The 21,171-nt window shown below is 40.7% G+C and overlaps 1 protein-coding gene and 1 pseudogene across 1 annotated transcript; both read left to right on the forward strand.

Annotated features, from left to right (window-relative positions):
* The first annotated feature begins 3,373 nt into the window (after positions 1 to 3,373).
* On the forward strand, positions 3,374 to 15,271 carry LOC128776963 (olfactory receptor 5G3-like; annotated as a pseudogene).
* Positions 15,272 to 18,014: 2,743 nt separating this feature from the next.
* Positions 18,015 to 21,091, forward strand: LOC109245147 (olfactory receptor 1002-like). Its single transcript, XM_053901900.1, has one exon. The coding sequence runs from the start codon at positions 19,017 to 19,019 to the stop codon at positions 19,959 to 19,961; it is 945 nt and encodes a 314-aa protein (XP_053757875.1). The 5' UTR covers positions 18,015 to 19,016; the 3' UTR covers positions 19,962 to 21,091.
* The last annotated feature ends 80 nt before the right edge of the window (positions 21,092 to 21,171 follow it).

A 21,171-nucleotide genomic window follows, 5' to 3' on the forward strand; every position in this document is an offset into this window, starting at 1 on the left:
ATCTTTCTGCATTGGGTCTTGCCTGTGCTCTACCTTTACACTTTTATCAGGGCTATAGGTTTGGCTAATGGAACATGTTATAGTAATATTCTCAATAATTTTAAGTGAAATTGCCCTATCAATGCTGATCTAAGATTTTAGTCAATTTTCCTCTATTGTTTTGTGAACCAGCAATAAAGCAAAGACAGTATAGAATCCTCTGATGAGGGATAACACATAATTAACCAAGAGTTAGTCAGTGATTACCCTGGAAGTAACCACATATAATAAACATGGAGGACACTGACCATTCTCCAAAGCCTTTGATGGACTAATAAAACATCCACACACGATTGCCACTAACTGCTTACTTTTGAGATGTGATAAGAAACAAAATTAACCAGTAGACAGTTCTTGTACCAATTTGTATACTTGAACCTGAGGACCGTTCTTTTCACCTAAGATGTATACAAACATTGAAACATATTTATGTTTATATCTCTTATTTTCACTAATAAAACATTGAGGACAGTATTTTTCTGATAGTCTTTTAGTTTTTTCCTGTAAGTCTAGTAAAGATGGATTCTTAAGTAATCAAACACTTGATAGAGACAACAGAAAGCACAGGAAATAATTCTGATAAAGCACAGATTACTTAGAAGAGAAATAAAAACTCTCACAATCTTATCAAGATAGAGCAATAGTCCAAGAAACCTTCATGGCTTAGCAGATGAAGGAAAATTAAGTTTTAGTTCTACGTAAGCACACCTCGTCTGCCAGCCCCGAAGACAGCAGAGGGTGGACACCTGCCCTTTCTTCTCAAACCTCAGCTCTTCTAACTTTCTAACGCAAGCGTCAGTCTCTAGCTGTGTGTAGGTGACTAGGCAGGCTTCCCACAGCAGAGGCCAGCCCACCATGCAGCCACTTCTTTCGTACTTTGCAGCAGTCCCACAAACAGGGGCATCGAAGCAGCTGACGTCTGGGGGCATCTCTGCACTCAAGCGGCGGTCCACCAGCATCTACACACAGGCCACCCCTCCATACAGAGGTCACGGGCCAACTTGAGATTTCCCTCCCGATGCCTCTTTCCCGAGACTCCATTCTTAGGTCTCCTAGCTGGCTCACCAATTGTTGGTTCCTAAACTTGGGAATTACCTAGGTAACATCTAAAACTGGCCACTGTAGTCAGAGGGCAGGAGAGACTGAGGAAAGAGGCAGCCCACATCGTATGGCAGGTGGCAAGTTTAACAAAGAAGAAAACTTCCAGATAATGCTTCTTTGGGACAGCAGCATGATGAGCATCTCTCCACACCTGCCTGCTGGAATCTTTTAAAGTTTACTAATTTTTTGAGAGAGATAAAGATAGAGCATGAGCAGTGGAGGGTTAGAGAAAGAGAGAGGAAGGCAGAAGATCTCAAGTGGGCTCCGTGCGGTAAGTGCAGGGCCGGATGTGGGGCTCAAACCCAGGAACCATGAGATCATGACCTGAGCTAAAATCAAGAGTTGGACACTTAACCGACAGAGCCTCCCAGGCGCCCCCTTAAACGTTTATATAGGGGCCTTCACTGGGTTCAGTCACATACGCCATCCAGATCGTCTCAACAACACATTACTCCCTTGAGGATGCCTCCTTGAAAACAGCTCCCGCTCTGGACAGGTGGGCAGAGTGTACATTCCAAGGACCATGGGTGGGGGCCTCAGAGCCTCTGATTGCCCAGGTCCAGCTAGACAGTCAATGGGTAGCTACATCCTCTTGACGACCACCTCTAGTCAGCCAGTTAGCTAGCCATTATATTAAGCAATTATATCTTTTTTTTTAGTGTTTACATTCTTCAGAGGGAAAATTTTTCTCAATGTCAAAGTGAAGCATTTTCCTATAATAGAATTTGCTTTATCATCTTTTTCATATCATATCATTTCCTTCTCTTGAAGTTTCATAAAGTGTCATTTTCTTTATCTTTTCTTGTTGTTATTGTCCGTTTCCTTACCAGTTTTGGTTGGTTTCAAGTAGAAGAATGGGGCAAAATGGCTTTATACTACTTGATTAAAAAAATTAAGTTCATTTATTTATTTTGAGAGAGAGAGATAGAGGGAAAGAGAGAGAGCTGAGGAGGGGCAGCGAAAGAGGGAGAATCTCAAACAGGCTCCACAGTTAGCACGGAGCCTGATGCAGGGCATGAACCCACAAACCCTGAGGTCATGACCTGAGCTGGAATCAAGAATCAGATGCTTAACTGACTGAACCACGCACGTGCCCCTATTCTACCTCCTTTAAGCAAAGTGTATGATATAATTTAAATGCTACATTCAAATTATTATGGATTGTGAAATATTTTTGCTTTAATTTACACATCGCTCAAAAATGCTTACAGAATATGTCTTCTCAGCAACTCTCTGACATCAGGACTTCATAGGATATAGACCATTGTAAGACCATGTCCTTGACTCTTAAAAGTCAGATGACACTGGAGACGAGCTACTGGGGAAATGTTATGGCAGTTTCAGAGGTGGGAGATCATAACCCTTTTAGGGGATCATAGAAGGTTTTTGAGAGAAAGTGGTGACTGAGGTCATCCAACCTATGTGTTTTAGTTTCTCAATGCTGTCCTGACAAATTACCACAAGTTCAGTGGCTAAAACAACATAATGTTGTATACACAATGTATTGATTTAATGCTCTGCAGGCTAAGGAGTCCTACATGGGTCTCACCAGACTACAATCAGGTGTTGGCAGGATTGCATTGCTTCCTGGAATCTCTAGAGGAAAATGTTTCCCGCTTTCTCCAGCTATTAAACCCTGCCCACATTTCTTAGCTGATGGCCCCTTCCTTCATCTTCAAAACCCTCAGAGTTGCATATCTGCCCATGTTCCTTACTTACATCTCCTGAGAGAGCTCACAGATAATCTCATTCCAAGGTCCTTAAGTTAATAACATGGGTAAAGTCACTTTTTACCATGTAAGGTGACATGATCACCGGTCCCTGGGGTTAAGAGGTGGACATCACTGGAGACCATTATTCTGCCTATGCCACTATTCCCTCAATGTGATATTTTCTCTTCTCCTTCATGAAGCTTTATTCCAATCAAGTTGAATGTTCCTGCCTCCCTGCCTCTGTTCATCTCCTTAGTTCTACCTGAAATGTCTTTCCTCTCAATTTCAGGTCATCTCAAACTTGTCCACCTTTCCAAACCAATCTGCCCATGAAATATTTCCCAACCATTTTAGTGCACAATGACATCTCCTTCTTTGAAAAGTCTGTGCTTTGATTTACCTTGAACTCAGCCAGGGGTACTATGAACTTAAAGAAATGAGTATCCCCCATATTGATTAATAGCAAGTTTTGAAATACACTAGCAAGACTTCAGAATGAACCTGATCTGTGGGAACATAAACTCATTGTCCCAGTACCCCAGAGAGAGTGGTCTTTGGTTTAGTCCAGCTCTTCAGGTCACTAAATAACTGAGGTTTTGATCCCGATTTTAAGCCGGATCTTCTTCTCTCTTTCTGATACTTCAACGTCCAGGTAAATTCTCGGGTCACCGAATGTAGAAATGCAAAGGTCATAGAAATCGTCCCCCTTACAGGGGAGGCGGAGTCTTATTCCTGTTTGCGTGCTGAGCAATAGAAGGATGGAAGCACGTTCCCCTCACCAAACGCCCTCCCCTTGTTAGTCCACAAATGTCCACAACCACTGCCTGCCATTGCACGTAGATTTTGAACTGTGTTAGGCATGAAACGAAAGCAGTGTTTTTCCAACCACTTCAGCTCTCAGTGAAGAAGGGAGCTTTCTCTGAAATGCTGCGGCATATGTCGTCTTGGATTTATCAAACACTGCTTTGAAAAGTGGGCTTTCTTTTTATGCCCAGGCACTATTTCCCGCGATTGATTTTAGTGCTGCCATTAATAAGCAATTGCCCTGTGGAAAATGCATTCCACAGATAATTCTCAAGTAATGATAAACTCAGGGGGCACAAACATTATATTAACTATTGTTTTGTCACTGTAGCATTTCAGGGTTCACATCTTAATCACTGTATCTTCAAAGTGTGAATACTTTTTTTAATATAGGAAATTGTTTGACCTGGTAACAAACATATGAATCTGGACTCTTTCTTACGGATAATCCCACACCTTGTGTTTCTTACTGTCATTTTAAACAGCTTGATGTGTTTTTACTCAGTTGATGAGTCAGAAAAATACTTAAAAATTTTGTAACAATAAAAATGGTAAGCATTTCACACATTGTGTTAATAACATAGAGATCACCTGTCAGAATTTATGCCTTAAATAGGTTTATAAACATTACAGGGAATTAGGGGAAATAATTTTATTTCAATGAACAAAATATATTCATATATTCATGGAAATGTATGGTAACATTGCCGCTAATGATCACGTCAGTTGAGACTAGAGTGGATACTTATTTTTCTCTTGATTTCCATGGGAAGTTCCTATACAATATTTAATAGATTAATTAATCTCAAAGGAAGGGCATCTCAGTGCCTCCCAAACCATTATATTTCTTTTTTGAATTATATGATATGATTATATGAATTACACGATCTGGAAATTTCTTTGATTCATTTAACCCCAAACATGAATCCTCTGTTCCTATTTCTTTCTGCCATTTCTGTATTCATGATGGTTAAAGAGTAAATGTATCCAATCTCTCATTTGCAGGCCTGTCCTTTATAAATATAAAAATGACTATTATGAGTTTCCATAGAACTACCCCTTGTAAAGAATGCTACCGACATTTGTTGACATTTCTCTTTGTAAGCCTTTTATAAGGGGAAGAGATTAATATACACAGATATGAATGTTGTCCTCATTTCATCTGAATGGCACTATCCTCTCCATCAAAACAGGAACGGAAAGGGCTTTATTTCTGTTCTGTTTAGCCGGTCCCAAATGTCTATTATCAGGGTCTGAATTTTTCATCATTTCTTACAATCTCACTGGTTACGGTATTCCTAGGTAGGCATTGTTATTCTATCATGTGATAAAGATGAAATACAGATACTTATTCTCGTTTCAAATACAATTTTAGAACCCAAGGGAAATTTAGATTTGATACTTAGACTGCTCTTTGGATGGCAGAGGGTGCCGAATCCAAAAAGATCAAGTATAAATCGCCCAAGTTTGCACGGTGTCCCAAGGGACAGGAACTATTCCTCAGGAATACCGTTGCCAGTCCAGTGCTGTTTTCCTAACTGCCTCCTTTAGATTAAAAAACACTTGTAATACATTGAAGAAGCTATGATGAATATGGGGCAGCTGGGCGGCTCAGTCAGCTGAGCGACTGACTTCAGCTCAGGTCAGGATCTTATGGTTTGTGGTTTCAAGCCCCGTGTCAGGCTCTGTGCGGAAGCAGGAGCCTGCTTCAGGTTCTCTGTTCCCCATCTCTTTCTGCTCCTCCCCTTTTTGTGTTCTGTCTCTCTGTCCCAAAATAAATAAACATTAAATTTTTTTAAAAGAAGCAATTTTGTGTATGCTAATTAACATTGCAAAAATAAAATGTACTTTTAAATTTCTTACACAGGTTACAACTGACCAGTGAAAGTCTATGTATTTTTCTTAGCCCCTCGACCTTTTAGGTATTGTTCCTCTTCTTCCATTGCCCCCAAGATGCTGTGTGATATCTTTGCATAGAAAAAAGTCAGCTCTCTCAGGGTTGTACCACACAGATGTGGTTCTCTGGTTTCTTTGTGGTATCTGAATGTTTCTTCCTGACGTCCATGGCACATGACTGGTATTTGGCCATCGGTAAGCCCTTGTTGCATGCCCTCATTATGTCCCAGAGGGTCTCTGTGCAGCTGGTTGTAGGGCCTTATGGCATGGCTCTTCTAAGCAGCATGACCTATATGATATTGACTTTTTGCTTACCCTTGTGTGGTCCAAATATCATCAATCATTTTTTCTGTGATATTTCCCTTCTGCTTTCTCTTACATGTGCAAACACTTCCTTGACTCAACTTACATTTTTCTTTTTGGCTGGATCTACAGGAATCCTCAGTGCCCTGATCATGATGGTTTCCCATGTTTGCATCCTGGTGGCCATCTGGAAGAAGACTGCTCATGGGAGGCAGAACGCTTTCTCCACCTGCTCCTCTCACCTGGTAGTTGTCTCCATCCTGTATGGGACTCTTTTCTTTATCTCTGTTCGACCTGGCTCAAGTCCATCCCTGGATATCAATAAAGTGATTTCTCTGTTGTATACTGTGGTGATGCCCATGTTGAACCCCCTCGTCTACAGCTTGGGGAATAAGGAGGTAAGATATACATTTGGGACGAAGTTTGAAAGGAAAACTTCTCCAGCAGTTTTGGTAATTAGAACTCTGTTGTGTTGTACCTTAGATGTTGGTTTATAACATGCAAAAGAACACTGGGCTGAGAACTAGAAGTTCCCTTTATTCCTGAGTACTTACCAGGTTGCTTATAGACTACATATATTTTTTTCATCAGTCTTCTCCATTCCCCTTCCATAAAGTGAAGGGGAATACAAAATAATTTACAGATATATTAAAGGTACAAATGTACTATATGCCAACAGAAAGTACAGAGGAGCATTTATATAGTCTCATATGTGGGAGGACATTTATTCCAGATTAGAAGAGCAAATGTTGTAAGAGAAAGGTCAACAGTGTTCATTAATAAAGTTTCATACACTTTGTTCTGTTGAACAATGGAAAGTGAGAGGGCTTTTGCAAAGTAGGTGACTTACAATAAGGTAATGTCCCGATGAGAAAGTCCTGAACCCAAACGTACGTGTGTATGACACACAGTAGAGACATGGACCAGTAAATGGCTGTATGAGCAATGGGTACAGCAGGAAATGGGAATGGCCAAAAATATAAATATACTAAAAATTGCTGAACTTCACAATGGCTGGGAAAAATGAAATCACAATGACAAGACAGTGTTTCTTTTTCATTTGTCACGTTAGCAGACATCACAACGATTTGTGCAATGCTGGTAAGGTTGCCCACGAATGTTGACCACGACATTACACTTAGCGACATTGGCTAAGTATAGAACAGCTACATTTTCAGAAAGTAATTTGATGATTTCTGTTAAAATTCACATACTCGTTGACCTGGCTCTCTTACATTTGGAAATCTGTGCTGTCGCAATATCAACACCAGACATAAATGCTGCAACATCATTTGTAGGGGGGGAAAAGGAAACAACCTCAATTTGTATCATTAGGAGAAACATACATTCCTTGAAGTGTTGGGTGGCTAATTATTAAAAAAAGTAAATTAAATATTAATGTTTTGGTTCGGAGGAAACGTCCTGATACGATCATTGATAAGAAAAAAAATCAGGTCAAACCTTAATCTGTAGAACCGATCACAGTTTGTGTGGGTTTGCAACTTCCTGGGGAGCTTCCGCTGAAATCCACAACCGGCCCCATCACCAAAGGCAGGGAGAGACCAAAGAGAGAAGCAGGCCACTCCAGAATGGTAGGGAGCACGTTGACCAGACAAGAAAACTTACTTGCGAGGTTGTCCTGGTCGCAGCAGTAAGACCATAGCCCTTCTGCCTCCTGCCCAATCTTGAAAGATTAGATAGAGGCAGTCACACATGCCGTCCAGAGTGTCCAAGAACACATCACTGTCTCAAGGCTGTGTCCTTGGGGCAGCTTTTGGGAGCCGAGAAAGCAGGCAGAATGCACGTTCGAAGGACAGGGTCTGGGAGAGGAGCCTCCAGTTGCCAGGGTCCAGATCACAGATCAACCAGAGGTCAGATCTTCTCGTTGACCAACCCCCCAACATGTAAACAAAGGTGAACAAGGGGGGCGGGTAAAACCCACCTCATGTGTAAAAGACATTGGTGTGTGCCTATGGACATGATCATAGAGAGAATTGTGCAAAGTCACTGGCCACGCTGTTAACGTTGGTTACTTTAGTAACATGACATTGAAAGGAGCCACAGAGAGTGGGGGTGCTTCATGCTTGTCTGAGTGGTCGGACTTGTTTTGCAACAAATATGCTTAATTTCATAACTAAAATTTACTCTTGAAAAGCTGCCATCTGTGTCAAAACTGAATGAATGAATAAGTGAATGAATGAAAATAGCCATAAGTAAATAGATTTAGGCAGATGGACTCAATGACTTCTGGTGAAGCTATTTCTCCATGCTAACACTCTCTGGTTTAATCAAACACTTTTACCTACTGGTGACTGAAATCTTTGTCAAAAACTAAGTAAAAGCAAGAGATTCTTAGCAACTCTCTGCTCCCATCTCACTTTTTCCCTCTGAGGACCTGTGTCTCCCCTCATCCCTCCCCCTTCACCCCAGAACCTGTCATTTTTATACAAGGTGGTATGTTTTCTCCTTATTAAACACTTTGAAATGATAAAAAAAAATGCTGAATTCAAAATGACACAATGCAAATGATGCAATTTGAAAAGTAAACTACTAAGTGAATTAATTATTAATATTCAGGTAAATTTTATAGTTTTTGTAGCACAGCATTTCATACAAAGAATGTATGCTTCTCCTAGTGATACCCCTTCAGCTGGTTTCCTTTTATTCTCCCTACAAACGATGTTGCCACATGTGTATCTGAGATTTATATTTCTGTAGCACAGATTTCCAAATGTAAGAGAGCTAGGTCCCAGATTATGAATGAGTAACTTTGTCAGTTGTTGGGGGCGCCGGGGTGGCTGGGTCGGTTGAGCGTCCGATTCGGCTCAGGTCATGATCTCACAGCTCGTGAGATGGAGCCCCGCGTCAGGCTCTGTGCTGACAGCTCGGAGCCTGGAGCCTGCTTCAGATTCTGTGCCTCCCTCTCTCTGCCCCAACCCACTCACATTCTGTCTCTGTCCCTCTCAAAAATAAATAAACATCATTAAAAAAATTATAATTTGTTAGTTGCCAGTTTTGTGACATTTCCCAGCACCATTTTACTAAGACTTGATAAAACTTGGGCTTAGGTGAGCCAAAGGGAAATGTATTTTCATCGAGAAAGATCAACACTTTCTTCCCGGTCACACTTTGCCTTAAAATGACTCTGTCCTGCGTCTTCATTATATGACAGGCGTCAGATCTGTCACCTATTGAGATATGCATTGCCTAGTAGGAGAGCTGAAGTGTTTTCTTTGGTCCTAATTGCTTGGTAAACATTCGTGATGCAGGTGCTATTGAACGGGGATTGGGAGGAGAACAGCAGGAGGCAAGTGATAATTATAAATTTCCTGAATTGCTGTAAGGTCCTTGTCTAAGTGTATGCAAATATATTCAAACCAACTGTCTTCCTCTAGCTCTGGTTATTGCTGTTCTGATCTGCTCATGTATTCTGCCTACAATTCTCTTCCTGCCATATTCACATGGATTAACTACTTGCTTTTCATATACTGTTTCAGTGTTACCTCCACTGGGGACTCACCCTAAGGGATGATTAGAGACAGTGTCAGTTAGAGCCCGTGTATTGTCCTCTTACAGCACCATCTTCTTTTCCCTTAGACTTTATAGCTGTAACCCAGTGCATCTTAAAATACATTTTTGTTTTGTTTTTATTAGTAGGAAATGTTCCCGACTGATTCTTCCTAGAGGGCAGGGACAGAAATTCAAGTGCAGGTGCATTTTGCCCTTCATTTGTTTGTTCACCCCGGAAGTCGTTAAGTGGTTCTGCCTATTTTGTAAAGAATCGCCAGTTAGTCCCAGTATCAGAGGGAAATTGCCTGTCAGTTAAGGCCTCCACTCACTGAAGTCTCCCGATTTGTAAATTTGGCGCCCAGTAGACGGCCACTGACTTTTAGGAGGTGCGGTTTCTGAGAGATCAACTGTGATCCTTTGTTCCTCTGTAGGTGATGTGTCTTTCTGATTCTGCCTTCTTTGAAGACTGTTTTCTTTATTTCTGATTTTCTGTACTTTAAAAAGTGTATGCCTGGGGTGGTCTTTGCTGGCATTTGTTCTGCTTAGTGTTCTTTATGTTGTCACGCGGGGTGGGAACTCGGGGATGGTCACCCTGATGTGGATGGATTCCTGACTCCAGAAACCCATGTAGTTTTTCCTTGAAACGTTGTCCTTTGTGGGTGTATGCTCCTCTTCTTCCGCTGCTCCGTCGATGTGGTGTGATCCCTTTCGGGAGAGAAAAGTCATCTCCTTTGTGAGCTGTGCTGTACTGATGTGGTTTTTGGTCAGCTTGTAGTGACTAGCCTGTTTCCTCATGGTCGCCAAGCATGTGACCGGTACACAGCCATCTGCAAACCCTTGCCGCGTACAGTCATCATGTGCCAAAGGGCCCGTGTGCAGCTGGTGGCGGGGCCCTGTGCCACGGGTCCTCAAAGTGCCTTTGTCCATGAGACCTTCACTTTTGCTTAGGCTTCTGTGGTTCAAATGTGGTCAACCACCTTTTCTGTGACATTCCCCCTTTTCCCTCCCTGGCATGTGCTGCTACCCAGAAGAGTAAGTTGGTTCTTTCCATTATGGCTGGATTCATAGGAATCCTGTGTGCCCTCATCATCCCGGCCTCCTGTATTTTTATCCTTCAAACCTTCTGAATATCCAATCCGCTAAATGCAGGCAGCAAGTTTTCCCTACCTGCTCCTCGTGCTTGGCTGCTCTGGCCATCACGCATGGGACACTTTTCTTCCTTTGCATACTTCCTCGTTCAAGTTCATCTCAGTACGCTAATAAATTCGATTTTGCATTCTATTCCACATGGATGCCCACGTTGAGTCTGCTCCTTTACTGCCTGAGGAAGACGGATGTAAAAGAGGCATTTACGGGGACATTTGTTAGGAAGAATTTTCTACTGGGGAGGGAATTCGGACGGCGCTTTTACCAATGTTCAGGTGGAATTACAAAACGTGTACTAAGAAAGAGGTGGACTAGACTTAAGGCGTTGTCAGTTTGAACCTTGACTCTCCCCATTAGAAAGAGGATTAAAAGTTAACGTGCAGTGTTGGGTTCGTTTCCCGTGTACAACCTAGTAATGCGACAGTCTTCAATTTGCGTGTGCCTGGATATTAATTGGTAGTTACACTTTAATCATTCTTATTTCAGAGTGTACAGAATCATGACATGCTGGAGTTCTCTTTCAGATCGAAATAATTTTTAGACTAAAACCGTGCCATTTAAAATAAATTTCTCTGGCATTTCAAAAAGAAAAAAAGGATTAAAAGAGGATAAATTCTATACCATTTCTGGTTCTCAACGTCTTACTTTGTAAACTGAGGGTAATAGACTCAATGTCATTTATATTACTTTTTTATCTAAAGTTCTGCGATTGTACACAATATGTCCAACTCCTATGAATGCCATCTTTTTATACACTGGGAAAAAAAGAGAAAAAGAATTTCCTGGCAATGATACCACCCATTTTTCCAGTTTTCCTTTCTAGGGACTTGTTCTCCCTTTCCATTCCTTGATTCAATATATCAAATGCGAGACTTTACAACTCAGTATCTTATAGTCTCACACATCTTTGTTAAAAATAACTGAGCGCAAAAAAGTGTAATGAAACTATAACCTTTTAACAACAATACATTGAAGGCTTAGGTGGAAAATTGCAAGGAGGCCAGTGTCATGTGTGGTTTGTACACAGATTAATCGATGATACATATAAGAGCACCTAACACATAGGAAGTTCTCAAGAAAACATGTTAAGTGAGCGAGTGAACAAAACAAATATAAGGCACATAGTTACTTTAAGTCCTAATTGTCATCTTTCTTAACAACCTGGACCCAGGTGTGGTTTAAGGTCATACGTCTTTCCACATCAACTTCATCTCATTCTTTTTCTGCTCATTGATGTCTTACCTCTTTTAAATTTTTTCCAGCTTTATTGAGGCATATTGACAAATATAATTGTAAGATATTTAAATTGCAAATAATGTAATAAGGAAGGTTTGATATACGTGTACCCTGTGACGGGATTCTCCCCATCGAGTTAAATCGCACATCCCTCACCTCACATAGTTGCCTTTCGGGGGTGGCGAGAACCTTTCAGTTCTACTCTCTTGGCACATTTCACTTCATACAATACAGTGTTGTCAACCACAGTCACCATGTTTTCCATTAGATCCTCAGGCCTTATTCATGTTACAAGGGAAAGTGTGTGCCTTTGATGTCTTTTGCACCCAAGCTGTCGGAGGACCCTCATCACTCCTCCGGGAAGGATCACGCGCCAGGATTACTCTGCGTGCAAGTGCTTCTAGGTTACAGTCGAGTGTATTCCTGGCGATTTTTATTTCCACTGCTCTAGCTGCTGTGGTACTAGCAGCCTACTCTGCTCTTACATGGGATTTTGGAACTAAAGTTGTCTGTCCTTTCTTCCACTCTTCAAAGGCCAGCCATGGCCATTCGTCTCCTCAAGCAACATTTGTTCTTTTCTCCTTTCTTTTGTTCCCTTTTCTCTGCCTCTTTTCCCTCTGTTCCCATCCTTTCCCTTTCTGATCTTTCTCATGAGATTGGTGTATGAGAGATGATGTAGATTGCCCTTGATTTTCTTTGTTTTTTTTTTTTTTTTTGCCCTTGACTTTTGAGGAACTATCTCACTTCTAAACTGAGTCCTCCACAAATAGCCCAAATCATTGGCTCTATTTTTCTTTTTAATGTTACAGCATCTTGCATCTTCCTATGAGGAAACTCTTTTGTTTTTTCTTTTTTGAAGTTTTCTCTGAGACCTCAGATCAATTTCCTGGGTATTCGGAATGATTTGATATTTATCTCCCTGTGTTTGAAGGATAAGGCAAGCCTAGGGTCCTGCTAGTACTCCGCCATCTTATTCCCCCCCTCACCCGCCTGTTTTTTGTTTTGTTTTTTGTCCTTTGATGTCCTGAAAATAGCAAGTTTTCTCACTAAATGGTCCATGATTAGACTTCAACTCTCTCATGTGTTTCATGAGACCCTTCTTCTTTGAGGCTGGCACTCTTCTCAGAAAAATCACTTGCACACTATGGCTATTTGCATTAGTGCCTGTGGATTTGTAGGCTGGCTAAATCTAGGAAGGACCGGAAAATACGTTTATCGAGTTTTAAACTCAGTCTCTTGCTTTCTGCCACATCAGGGTCACACTTATGGGTTGTTTCTTCTGATGGTTCATGGAATGATAATAAATGTACAATGTCAAATTTATTTATAGACTCTTAAGTCTGTAAAGAAAAATAATGGGTTTTCAGGGAAGAGGAGTGGGCCTATTTTAGATGTCGTAACAGGAGGACCTGTGATGCAATGTTTATCTAATGCAGCAATTTGACTAGGCCACAAACAAGCTCATGTGATTGTTGATGAAGTTAGTTGTCCTGTTTCTTAGGAGGTTGATCATATTTTCAGAAGAGGTTTTGTGAATGCTGACACGAGGACTGACACATTCAACATACATGGAGCCCCAAATATTTTCATGGCTGTGATGTTGAGGATTTAATCACATCAACGGTTTTTTTTTTTTTTTTTTTCCTTTTAACTGATTTGCTCACTGATGTATCCAAAGCACCTGGAACATGCTTGCTACATCATGGGTAATCAGTAAATGTTGATGAATTGAATGAATACATACAAGGGTTTCATATGGAGCCAAAATATAATCCAGCATTTTCCTCTTAACCCCTTATTCAATCTGCTTCCACCTCTGTCCCCTTCATTGCTGTGACAACAGGGGAAATAAGAGGGGAAGTTCTGGGTCAGCCTCCAAGATTATCTGGTCTATCATCAATATGTTGTGATGTATACATTTAAATGGTCATTTAACCTCAGAAATCTCTGGTATTCTGAGTTCTCAGCTGTCATACTGTGCTGTCTATGGCTTCATGAATTCTACACCTCCTAATTCAGATATATTAAATTCTGTTAACCTTACATAGCCGAAGCAAGAAATATCAAAGTGTAGAGAGTGAGAGAAGATAGTCTCTCCCATAAAAATGAATTCCTTACCATGACACTAGCTGTCATGATAGTAGAACCGAAAAAAAAACAAAACCCCAATATAATAGAAAAGGATATCTAAAAACAGATAGATGAGTAGTTTGGGAATTTATGCATGATATGTTTAGCACTTCACATTCCATTTTTCAGTTTTCTTGTATAGGAAATTCACACCAGGCATGACAATCGGAAAGATAACTATGGAGCATCACCCTATTAGATAGAAAATATAAGATAACACATTAGCAATTAGAAATGTGGCAGTAAATTCCTTATTGTAGTATAACTGGGATGGCAGGAAAATAGTAAAGCATTCAAGTAAATACTAGAGAAGATGGGAGAATAAAAGATTTATGTTCTTTTAGTTAGATCGTCTCTGCCTGCTTTCTGGTAGTTTAGTGCTACAGACTGGTCTTTACTGTCTGGGGATCCTATTATCACCACGGACATTAGTTATCTCTGTATTTCTGTAACATTGTCTCCTACTGCCGGTCTGGTATAGAGAGAAGAGATACCACTAATCATATCAGTGAGACTAGTGTCCCATGTCTTTTCCAAAGACAGTAGAAATGGACTTGTATCTCTAAAGCCCAGTGATCTGTGCGGTGAGACCAAGTTTTGATCTTTTGGGCCAGTCGTGATCTTGGTGGAAAATAATTCCAGAAGGTGTATAAGGGAAGAAGTCAAAGTTCAGCTAGGCAGTTGAGGCCAAGGAAGATAGATAAGCATTGTCCCAAATCTGGCTCTTAGAATTGAACCTTGGCTCATCTCTCGCTCATCCAGCTGCAAACATATCCATCAGGTTTGATCTCCCTAGGATGGTCTCTCAAAGAAATAACTTAACTCCTTTCCATTCGCACAGGAAGTTCACATTACCCAACACCTAGAAGAAGTTAATCTCCTGATTTCTGTTCCTGCAGCCACATTCTTAAAATTATGTGTCCACTTATTAATGTCCTCATTGGTGTAAAAATATTAATTGAACACTTACTCCTTAAAGCACTAATCCAGAAGCTGGAGGTGTATTGTGGAAAAACGAAACAAAATTTATACTTGTTGTGATAGAGTGCTATGATGCAATACAAATTCAATGGTATGTAACGGTAATTGATTGAAGAAAAATAAACTAGATAAAGAGGGGAAGTGTAGGAGGGTTGGGGTGTGGTGAACTGTACTCTTTTACAAAGGATGATTAAAGGTGGCCTCCACGATGAGCAGAAGTCTGAAGAAAATTGCACAGATACCTGGAGGAAAATACAACAGGAGCCGAAGGACAAGAGAGGAAGATTCTGAGGTAGAATCCTGTTCTGCCTGTTCCAAGAATAGCAAGTGGACTGCATGAGGTGATGGCAGCTAAGAGAATCTAGATCTTTCTATTCATCCCCTCCATTGAGCTCTTAGGAGGACTAAATGGGTTAATACTCTCAAAGCACTTTGAAGAATGCCTTGCATAGAGTAAACTTCTCCTGTGACAAGACTGACGTTCTGTGGCAACTTTTCTTGTGTGTGTGTGAATAAATAGATGTCACCTGTTTTCTGAAATTCCTTGAAGGATTCCTTACTGCTTACAGATATAAATTCAAACTGCTTTGCTTCATGAAGTGTTTATGAAGTTTGATCCCAAACCCAGTCTTCTACCTTTGTATTTGAAATTTTTGTACCTGCAATGTCGACTGCTTTTGTCTCTCAAAAATTCTGTCCAAAGTGATAGCTCTCCTCTGCTGCATAACACCCCAATCCACCTTATTTTTATGTGCCTAGAGCTTCCTTCCCTTGAGATTAGTCACAACTAAGAGACTCTTTTCAACATCTCTGGTCACAACGATCCTACCATCCTCGTAAGTCATGGACTGACCACGGGGTCCCTCGTGCTGCTGTGTGCCCAGACTCACCTTCTGATTACAGACTTTCTGAGACCAGGCTTAATTTTAGATTCTCCAACCTGCACAGCACCAAGGGCCGGTGCTCATTATGCAACAGGGAAGGCTCAAAACGGGATTTGGAAGTGTGTGAGGGGGTAGTCTCAAAGGGAGAGGTAGGTTTATTTTGTACAATGACAATGGATTCAAGTCACAGTACTGTTCTCTTGAGAGAACTTGAATATCTTCTCTATAGGCCCAATCTCCTGAGCTTTTGATGCCCTGAGGGACTTGGCTCCAATTTACACACAGCCCGTTAGAAAAATCTCTCTGATGTGTTGTGCAGAATGGAGTCAATGAACCCCGTTTTAAAGCGCTGTTGGAATGCCCAGGCTTCAAGATGGTATCATTGTGTTGTTCATCTCCCTAGACACCTGAAGAAGCTGAGAAGAATGACCAGTCTACTACGTTTGTAGGGTAATTCATTTTCATGTCAGGGAATGCTACTTTCATAACTTACTATGACATAAGCAGGCAACGGCTGTAGGGATGTTTCTTCAGATGGGTACATTGAGTGAATTCCTAAATGGCTTTCAGGAGCGTAGGTATCAAAAAATATCAAAAAATGATTTTAGATGTCTGGAAAAGCATCGTCTCTAAGCTTACCACGAAGAACAATTTGGTGCAAGGGAAACATTCCATCCGTGTCTCTTGCTTTAAATGACCTAACTTGAATGAACATGTCGGTTGAATTTTGTGTTTGGCATAGAGGTAGTGAAATGTGCTGCAAGATTTATGGCGAATGGGACGCTCACGGGAACGAAGAGGCCTTGGCCTCTTTGGCTTTTAATTTCTTCACTTGCCCTACATGGAGTTTGAGAAGTAGAAAACAAACCACTGAATCTGCTGACCTGAATTCCATGCTGCTCTTACCCTAAGTCACACGCATATCTAGGATCACGATGGCTCTATGCTAGAATTTTTGCGTTAAGCAAGGTTGGAAAAAAGAAAGCAATATGCTTTTTGACAGTCAGAAACTATGGTTTTCACACGATAGTTTGAGTTGGTTGAGATCATAGATGGGGAAATTCTAGTTTCATCCTCATAAAATGTTTTCATAACCCAAATCTACTGTGGCACTGAAAACACTTTGTTTATACCTTCTTTGAGTAAATAGCAAATACACACATAAATGACCTGCAATGGCTTTGCATGTTTAGAAAATACTAAACTCTGGAAACATGTCACTAACTACAGTATAGCTTTTCTGACTATTCTTAAATTCTGCCCCACCAGGCCTTTCCTTTCCAAGCTCCATTGCTTCTGGGACAACGGGAGTGGGTTTTCATTTCATTACTTCCTGTTATTCAACTTCCTGTTAAGCAAAACCCCTTTCAAGCTTTCTTACCAGGGAAAAATGTTAGAATCCTGTCGATACTTCTCCTGCCGCACAGCCCATTGGTATTTTTGTGTGATTGTGCTGTTGTAATCATGATGATTATTTCAACATCCAGAATGTGCGTTTGTCTTCCTCAGTTTCCCGTTTTATTTGGGTATTACCCTTACTTCATGTTTCTCTCACTTCCCGTTCATTCACCCCCCTTTTCTTTTATAAAAGAGTGTTATTCTGAGATAAATTTTCATAAGCAGCTTCAAAGGTAGTACAGAGAGGCTCCCATCCCCTTCACCCAGGTTTCCCCAATGGCTACATCTTACCAACTACAGCGCAGCATCAAATACAGGAAATGGAGATTGGTGTGATGTGTGGATTGCTCTACACCATTTTTCTTCACGTGGAGAGAGATTTGTTTAACCAACTCAACCATCAAGGTACGGAATTCTTCCATCTCTACATGGATGTCCCTGTGCTACACCTTTACAGTCGCACCTTCACCCTCCCTGCCTTTCCCAATCTCAGACAACTACTAACCTGTTCTTCCTTTCTATAATTTTACCATTTTGAGAGGATAATGTAAAAATAGAGTTCTGAACTTTGAGATGGGCTTTTTTCAACTCAGTGTAATGACCTTGAGACTCATTCAGGCTTGTATCTGTATCATATTTTTTCCTCTTTCTGACGGAATAGTATTCCCTGGTATGGACATTCCAGATTGTGTAACCATTTATGTGTGGTAGGAATTTGCGTTGTTCCAGATTTCTGGCCATTATGAATAGAGCTTGTGTCAACAAAATTTACAGGCTTTTGTGTGGGCATAAATTTTCTTTTCTTTGGGATAAATGCTCATGTGTGTCCTTTTCATCCCTAAATTATTGTTTTTCTTTTCCAGCTCCTATTAGTACTTAATTGGTTACAACACTTACTCAATATTTAAGAACTAGTTTATTCTTTGATGAACTAACAAATTTGATGGACTTTGATGAGATTAATGGGTACACACACCAATGGCTGGAGGAATGTAGCTGTTTGTAAGGTGTCACCAAGGAGATCCTGTGGAAGATTTTAATCCCTGGTCGAAGCCATCCTCCCAGGTATGAGCTTGCCCTCCTTTTTGGAATCACAAGTCTGTCTTTTACACACCACAACTGACTGTTTATCTAGAGTCTAAAGGAACCGGCAAAGAAGTTACATTTCTAATACCCTGAACCTACAGTTAGGGTAGATAAGGTATTTGCCTGAGTTCATAAAAATTCACATAATGCTTTTTGTCTAGAAGATGTTTCTTAAAGGATACTGTGTGCAATGTAGGAATTTTAAAAAATGGGATCTGGCACAGTTAGAGGACTTGCTTTAGAAGGTCACCAAAGGTCACATCGCGGTCTAAACTTCTGTGATTTTCTTCAAAAATCTTGTGATCGGGAATAAAGTCAAGTGCTGAGAGAGGTTCAGTGTTTAGTATCACACAGATAGCAAATACTGAGGATGGCCATTTGGAGGTAGAAGTCAAGAGTGTGATCTCTCAGTCTACCCTATGAACTTGAAAAATGTTGGAAGTTAAATTCAGTTTTTTACATTGATTTGTTTATTTTGAGAGAGAGGGTGCACGCCCGAGAGTGAGGGAGGGGCCAAGAGAGAGGCAAGGGAGGGAGTCCCAGGAGGGTCCATGCTGTCAGCTTGGAGCCTGACTAGGTGCTCAAATCCAAGCACCATGAAATCATGACCTGAGCCAAAATTAAGAGTCAGACACTTAGCCAACTACTTAGTCAACTACTTAGCCAACGACTTAGCCAACTCCCAGCTACCCAGGTGCCCCAAAGAAGTTAAATTCATTTTTAAAAACAATTTAATTATAAATTAATTGTAATGAAAAATCTTTCTCTCATTACAGATTAAATCAGAGAAATGGAATTCAGAAATCAAACTTTGGTGACTGAGTTTTTATTCGTGGGCTTAACAAATTGCTTCCAGCACCAGGTTGTTCTGTTTGTGGTGTTTCTCTTGGTTTATCTGGTCACTCTTCTGGGAAATGTGGGGATGATCACCCTCATTTGGATGGATTCCCGGCTCCACACTCCCATGTACTTTTTTCTCAGCCACTTGTCCTTTGTGGATGTCTGCTCCTCTTCTGTCATTGGTCCCAGGATGTTGACAGACATCTTTGTGAAAAAAAAAGTAATCTCTTTCTTGGGTTGTGCTGCCCAGTTATGGTGTTTTGGTCAGTTTGTAGTGACAGAGTGTTTCCTGTTGGCCTCCATGGCTTATGACAGGTATATGGCCATCTGTAAGCCCTTGTTGTATACACTCATTATGTCCCGGCGAATCTGTGTGCAGCTGGTGATAGGGCCTTATACCATGGGTCTTATAAGCGCCATAACGCATACGACATTTGCCTTTCGTCTGCCTTACTGTGGTCCAAATACCATCAATCACTTCTTCTGTGACCTTCTTCCTGTTCTCTCCCTGGCATGTGCAGACACTCAGGTCAATCAGGTTTTACTTTTCATCTTGGCTGGAGCTCTAGGAGTGCTCAGTGGTGTGATCATCCTGGTTTCCTACATTTACATCATGGTCACTATCTTGAGGATCCGCTCTGCTGAGGGGAGGCGCAAAGCCTTCTCCACCTGCTCTTCACACCTGACTGCTGTCTCCATCCTGTATGGGACACTCTTCTTTATCTACGTACGCCCCAGTTCTAGTTTCTCCCTGGACATCAATAAAGTGGTTTCTGTGTTCTACACAGCCGTGATCCCCATGTTGAACCCCCTTATCTACAGCCTGAGAAACAAAGAGGTCAAAGATTCATTCAGGAGGACGTGTGAGAAGAAGAATCTTCTTCTGAGTAGGTAAACTAGATACCATTTGTACTACAGATTGAGAGGTGATATAGACACAAGATGTAGGGCATGGGCTGGGTGATGGGAGTCCTACTTTTGTGTTAAGATTCAATTTTTATTACTGTGTGTCATTGAGAAGTGATATATCTTCAGATTACAATTTTCTCACTTGTTATTGAACAGAAATGAGTTTTAAAATGTTAAACTGAAGTACATGGATTATTGAACCCCAATGCTTTAAGAATACGTTCCGTGTTGGGGCGCCTGGGTGGCTCGGTCAGTTCAGCCTCCAACTCTTGGTTTTGGCTCAGGTCATGATCTCATGGTTTGTGTTCAAGCCCTACATCAGGCTCTGCACTGGTAGTGCTGAGCCTGTTTGGGATTCTTTCTCTCTCCCTCTCTTTCTGTCCTTCCCATGCCTTCTTTCTCTTTCCTCTGTCATAATAAATAAAATAAAATAAAAAATATTCTCAGTGTTTGTGACTAGGGTATGAGAGGCTCTTTGCTAAGTCCTGTTAAATTATTATTATGTTAGAATCATAATCAGTGACTTGACGCTACTTCTGTTTAGCTCACAAGGTGCTGAGATCCCTCAATTTTCTGGAAGCTTAGCCTTGACTCTTTAAACAAAAGCCAATAACAAGTATATTATGGTTAAAGATAGAAACTTCTACTTGCAAGGTAAATATGTCTTGGGAATGTAATATAAACATGGTGACTATAGTTAACAATAGTGTACATTTGTTTGTTGTTAAAAGAGCAGATCTTAAAAGTTCTCTTCACAAGAAAAAAATTAATAACTACATAAAGTTATTTATGTTAACTAAACTTATTGTGGTTATCATTTTGCGAAATATATGTATATCAAACAATTATGTTGTACACCTGGGACTAATACAATGTGATATGTCAACTATGTATCAACAAAATGAGAAAAAGTTAATTATTCAGGAAGTATGTAGCCATAGCACTCTCTAATAGCACCTTCCCGTTTGGAGTAGATAATTTGCAAAGGGCCTTTTACATTCCTGATCCTCTCTACTTATATAATACCTTGCTGAGATTTTGTCACTGTATTTACACTTATGCATGTAAAATTCAGAATGCATTGCAAGTCTTTAATAAAGTGTTGTCTATGCTCTAGTGATTTATTGATTTTTGTGTCCTAAGAAGGAGGTGAATTCTATTTTTACAGATGTTCAGCCTGGCACACATGAAGAATC

This window comes from Panthera pardus, unplaced genomic scaffold, assembly GCF_024362965.1.
Source record: "Panthera pardus isolate Hobbes unplaced genomic scaffold, ASM2436296v1 HiC_scaffold_148, whole genome shotgun sequence".
NCBI classification, from domain to species: domain Eukaryota; kingdom Metazoa; phylum Chordata; class Mammalia; order Carnivora; family Felidae; genus Panthera; species Panthera pardus.

Bases quoted from the DNA above. Each gene is read 5' to 3' on its own strand.
- LOC109245147 (XM_053901900.1), top strand. From the start codon at position 19,017: ATGGAATTCAGAAATCAAACTTTGGTGACTGAGTTTTTATTCGTGGGC.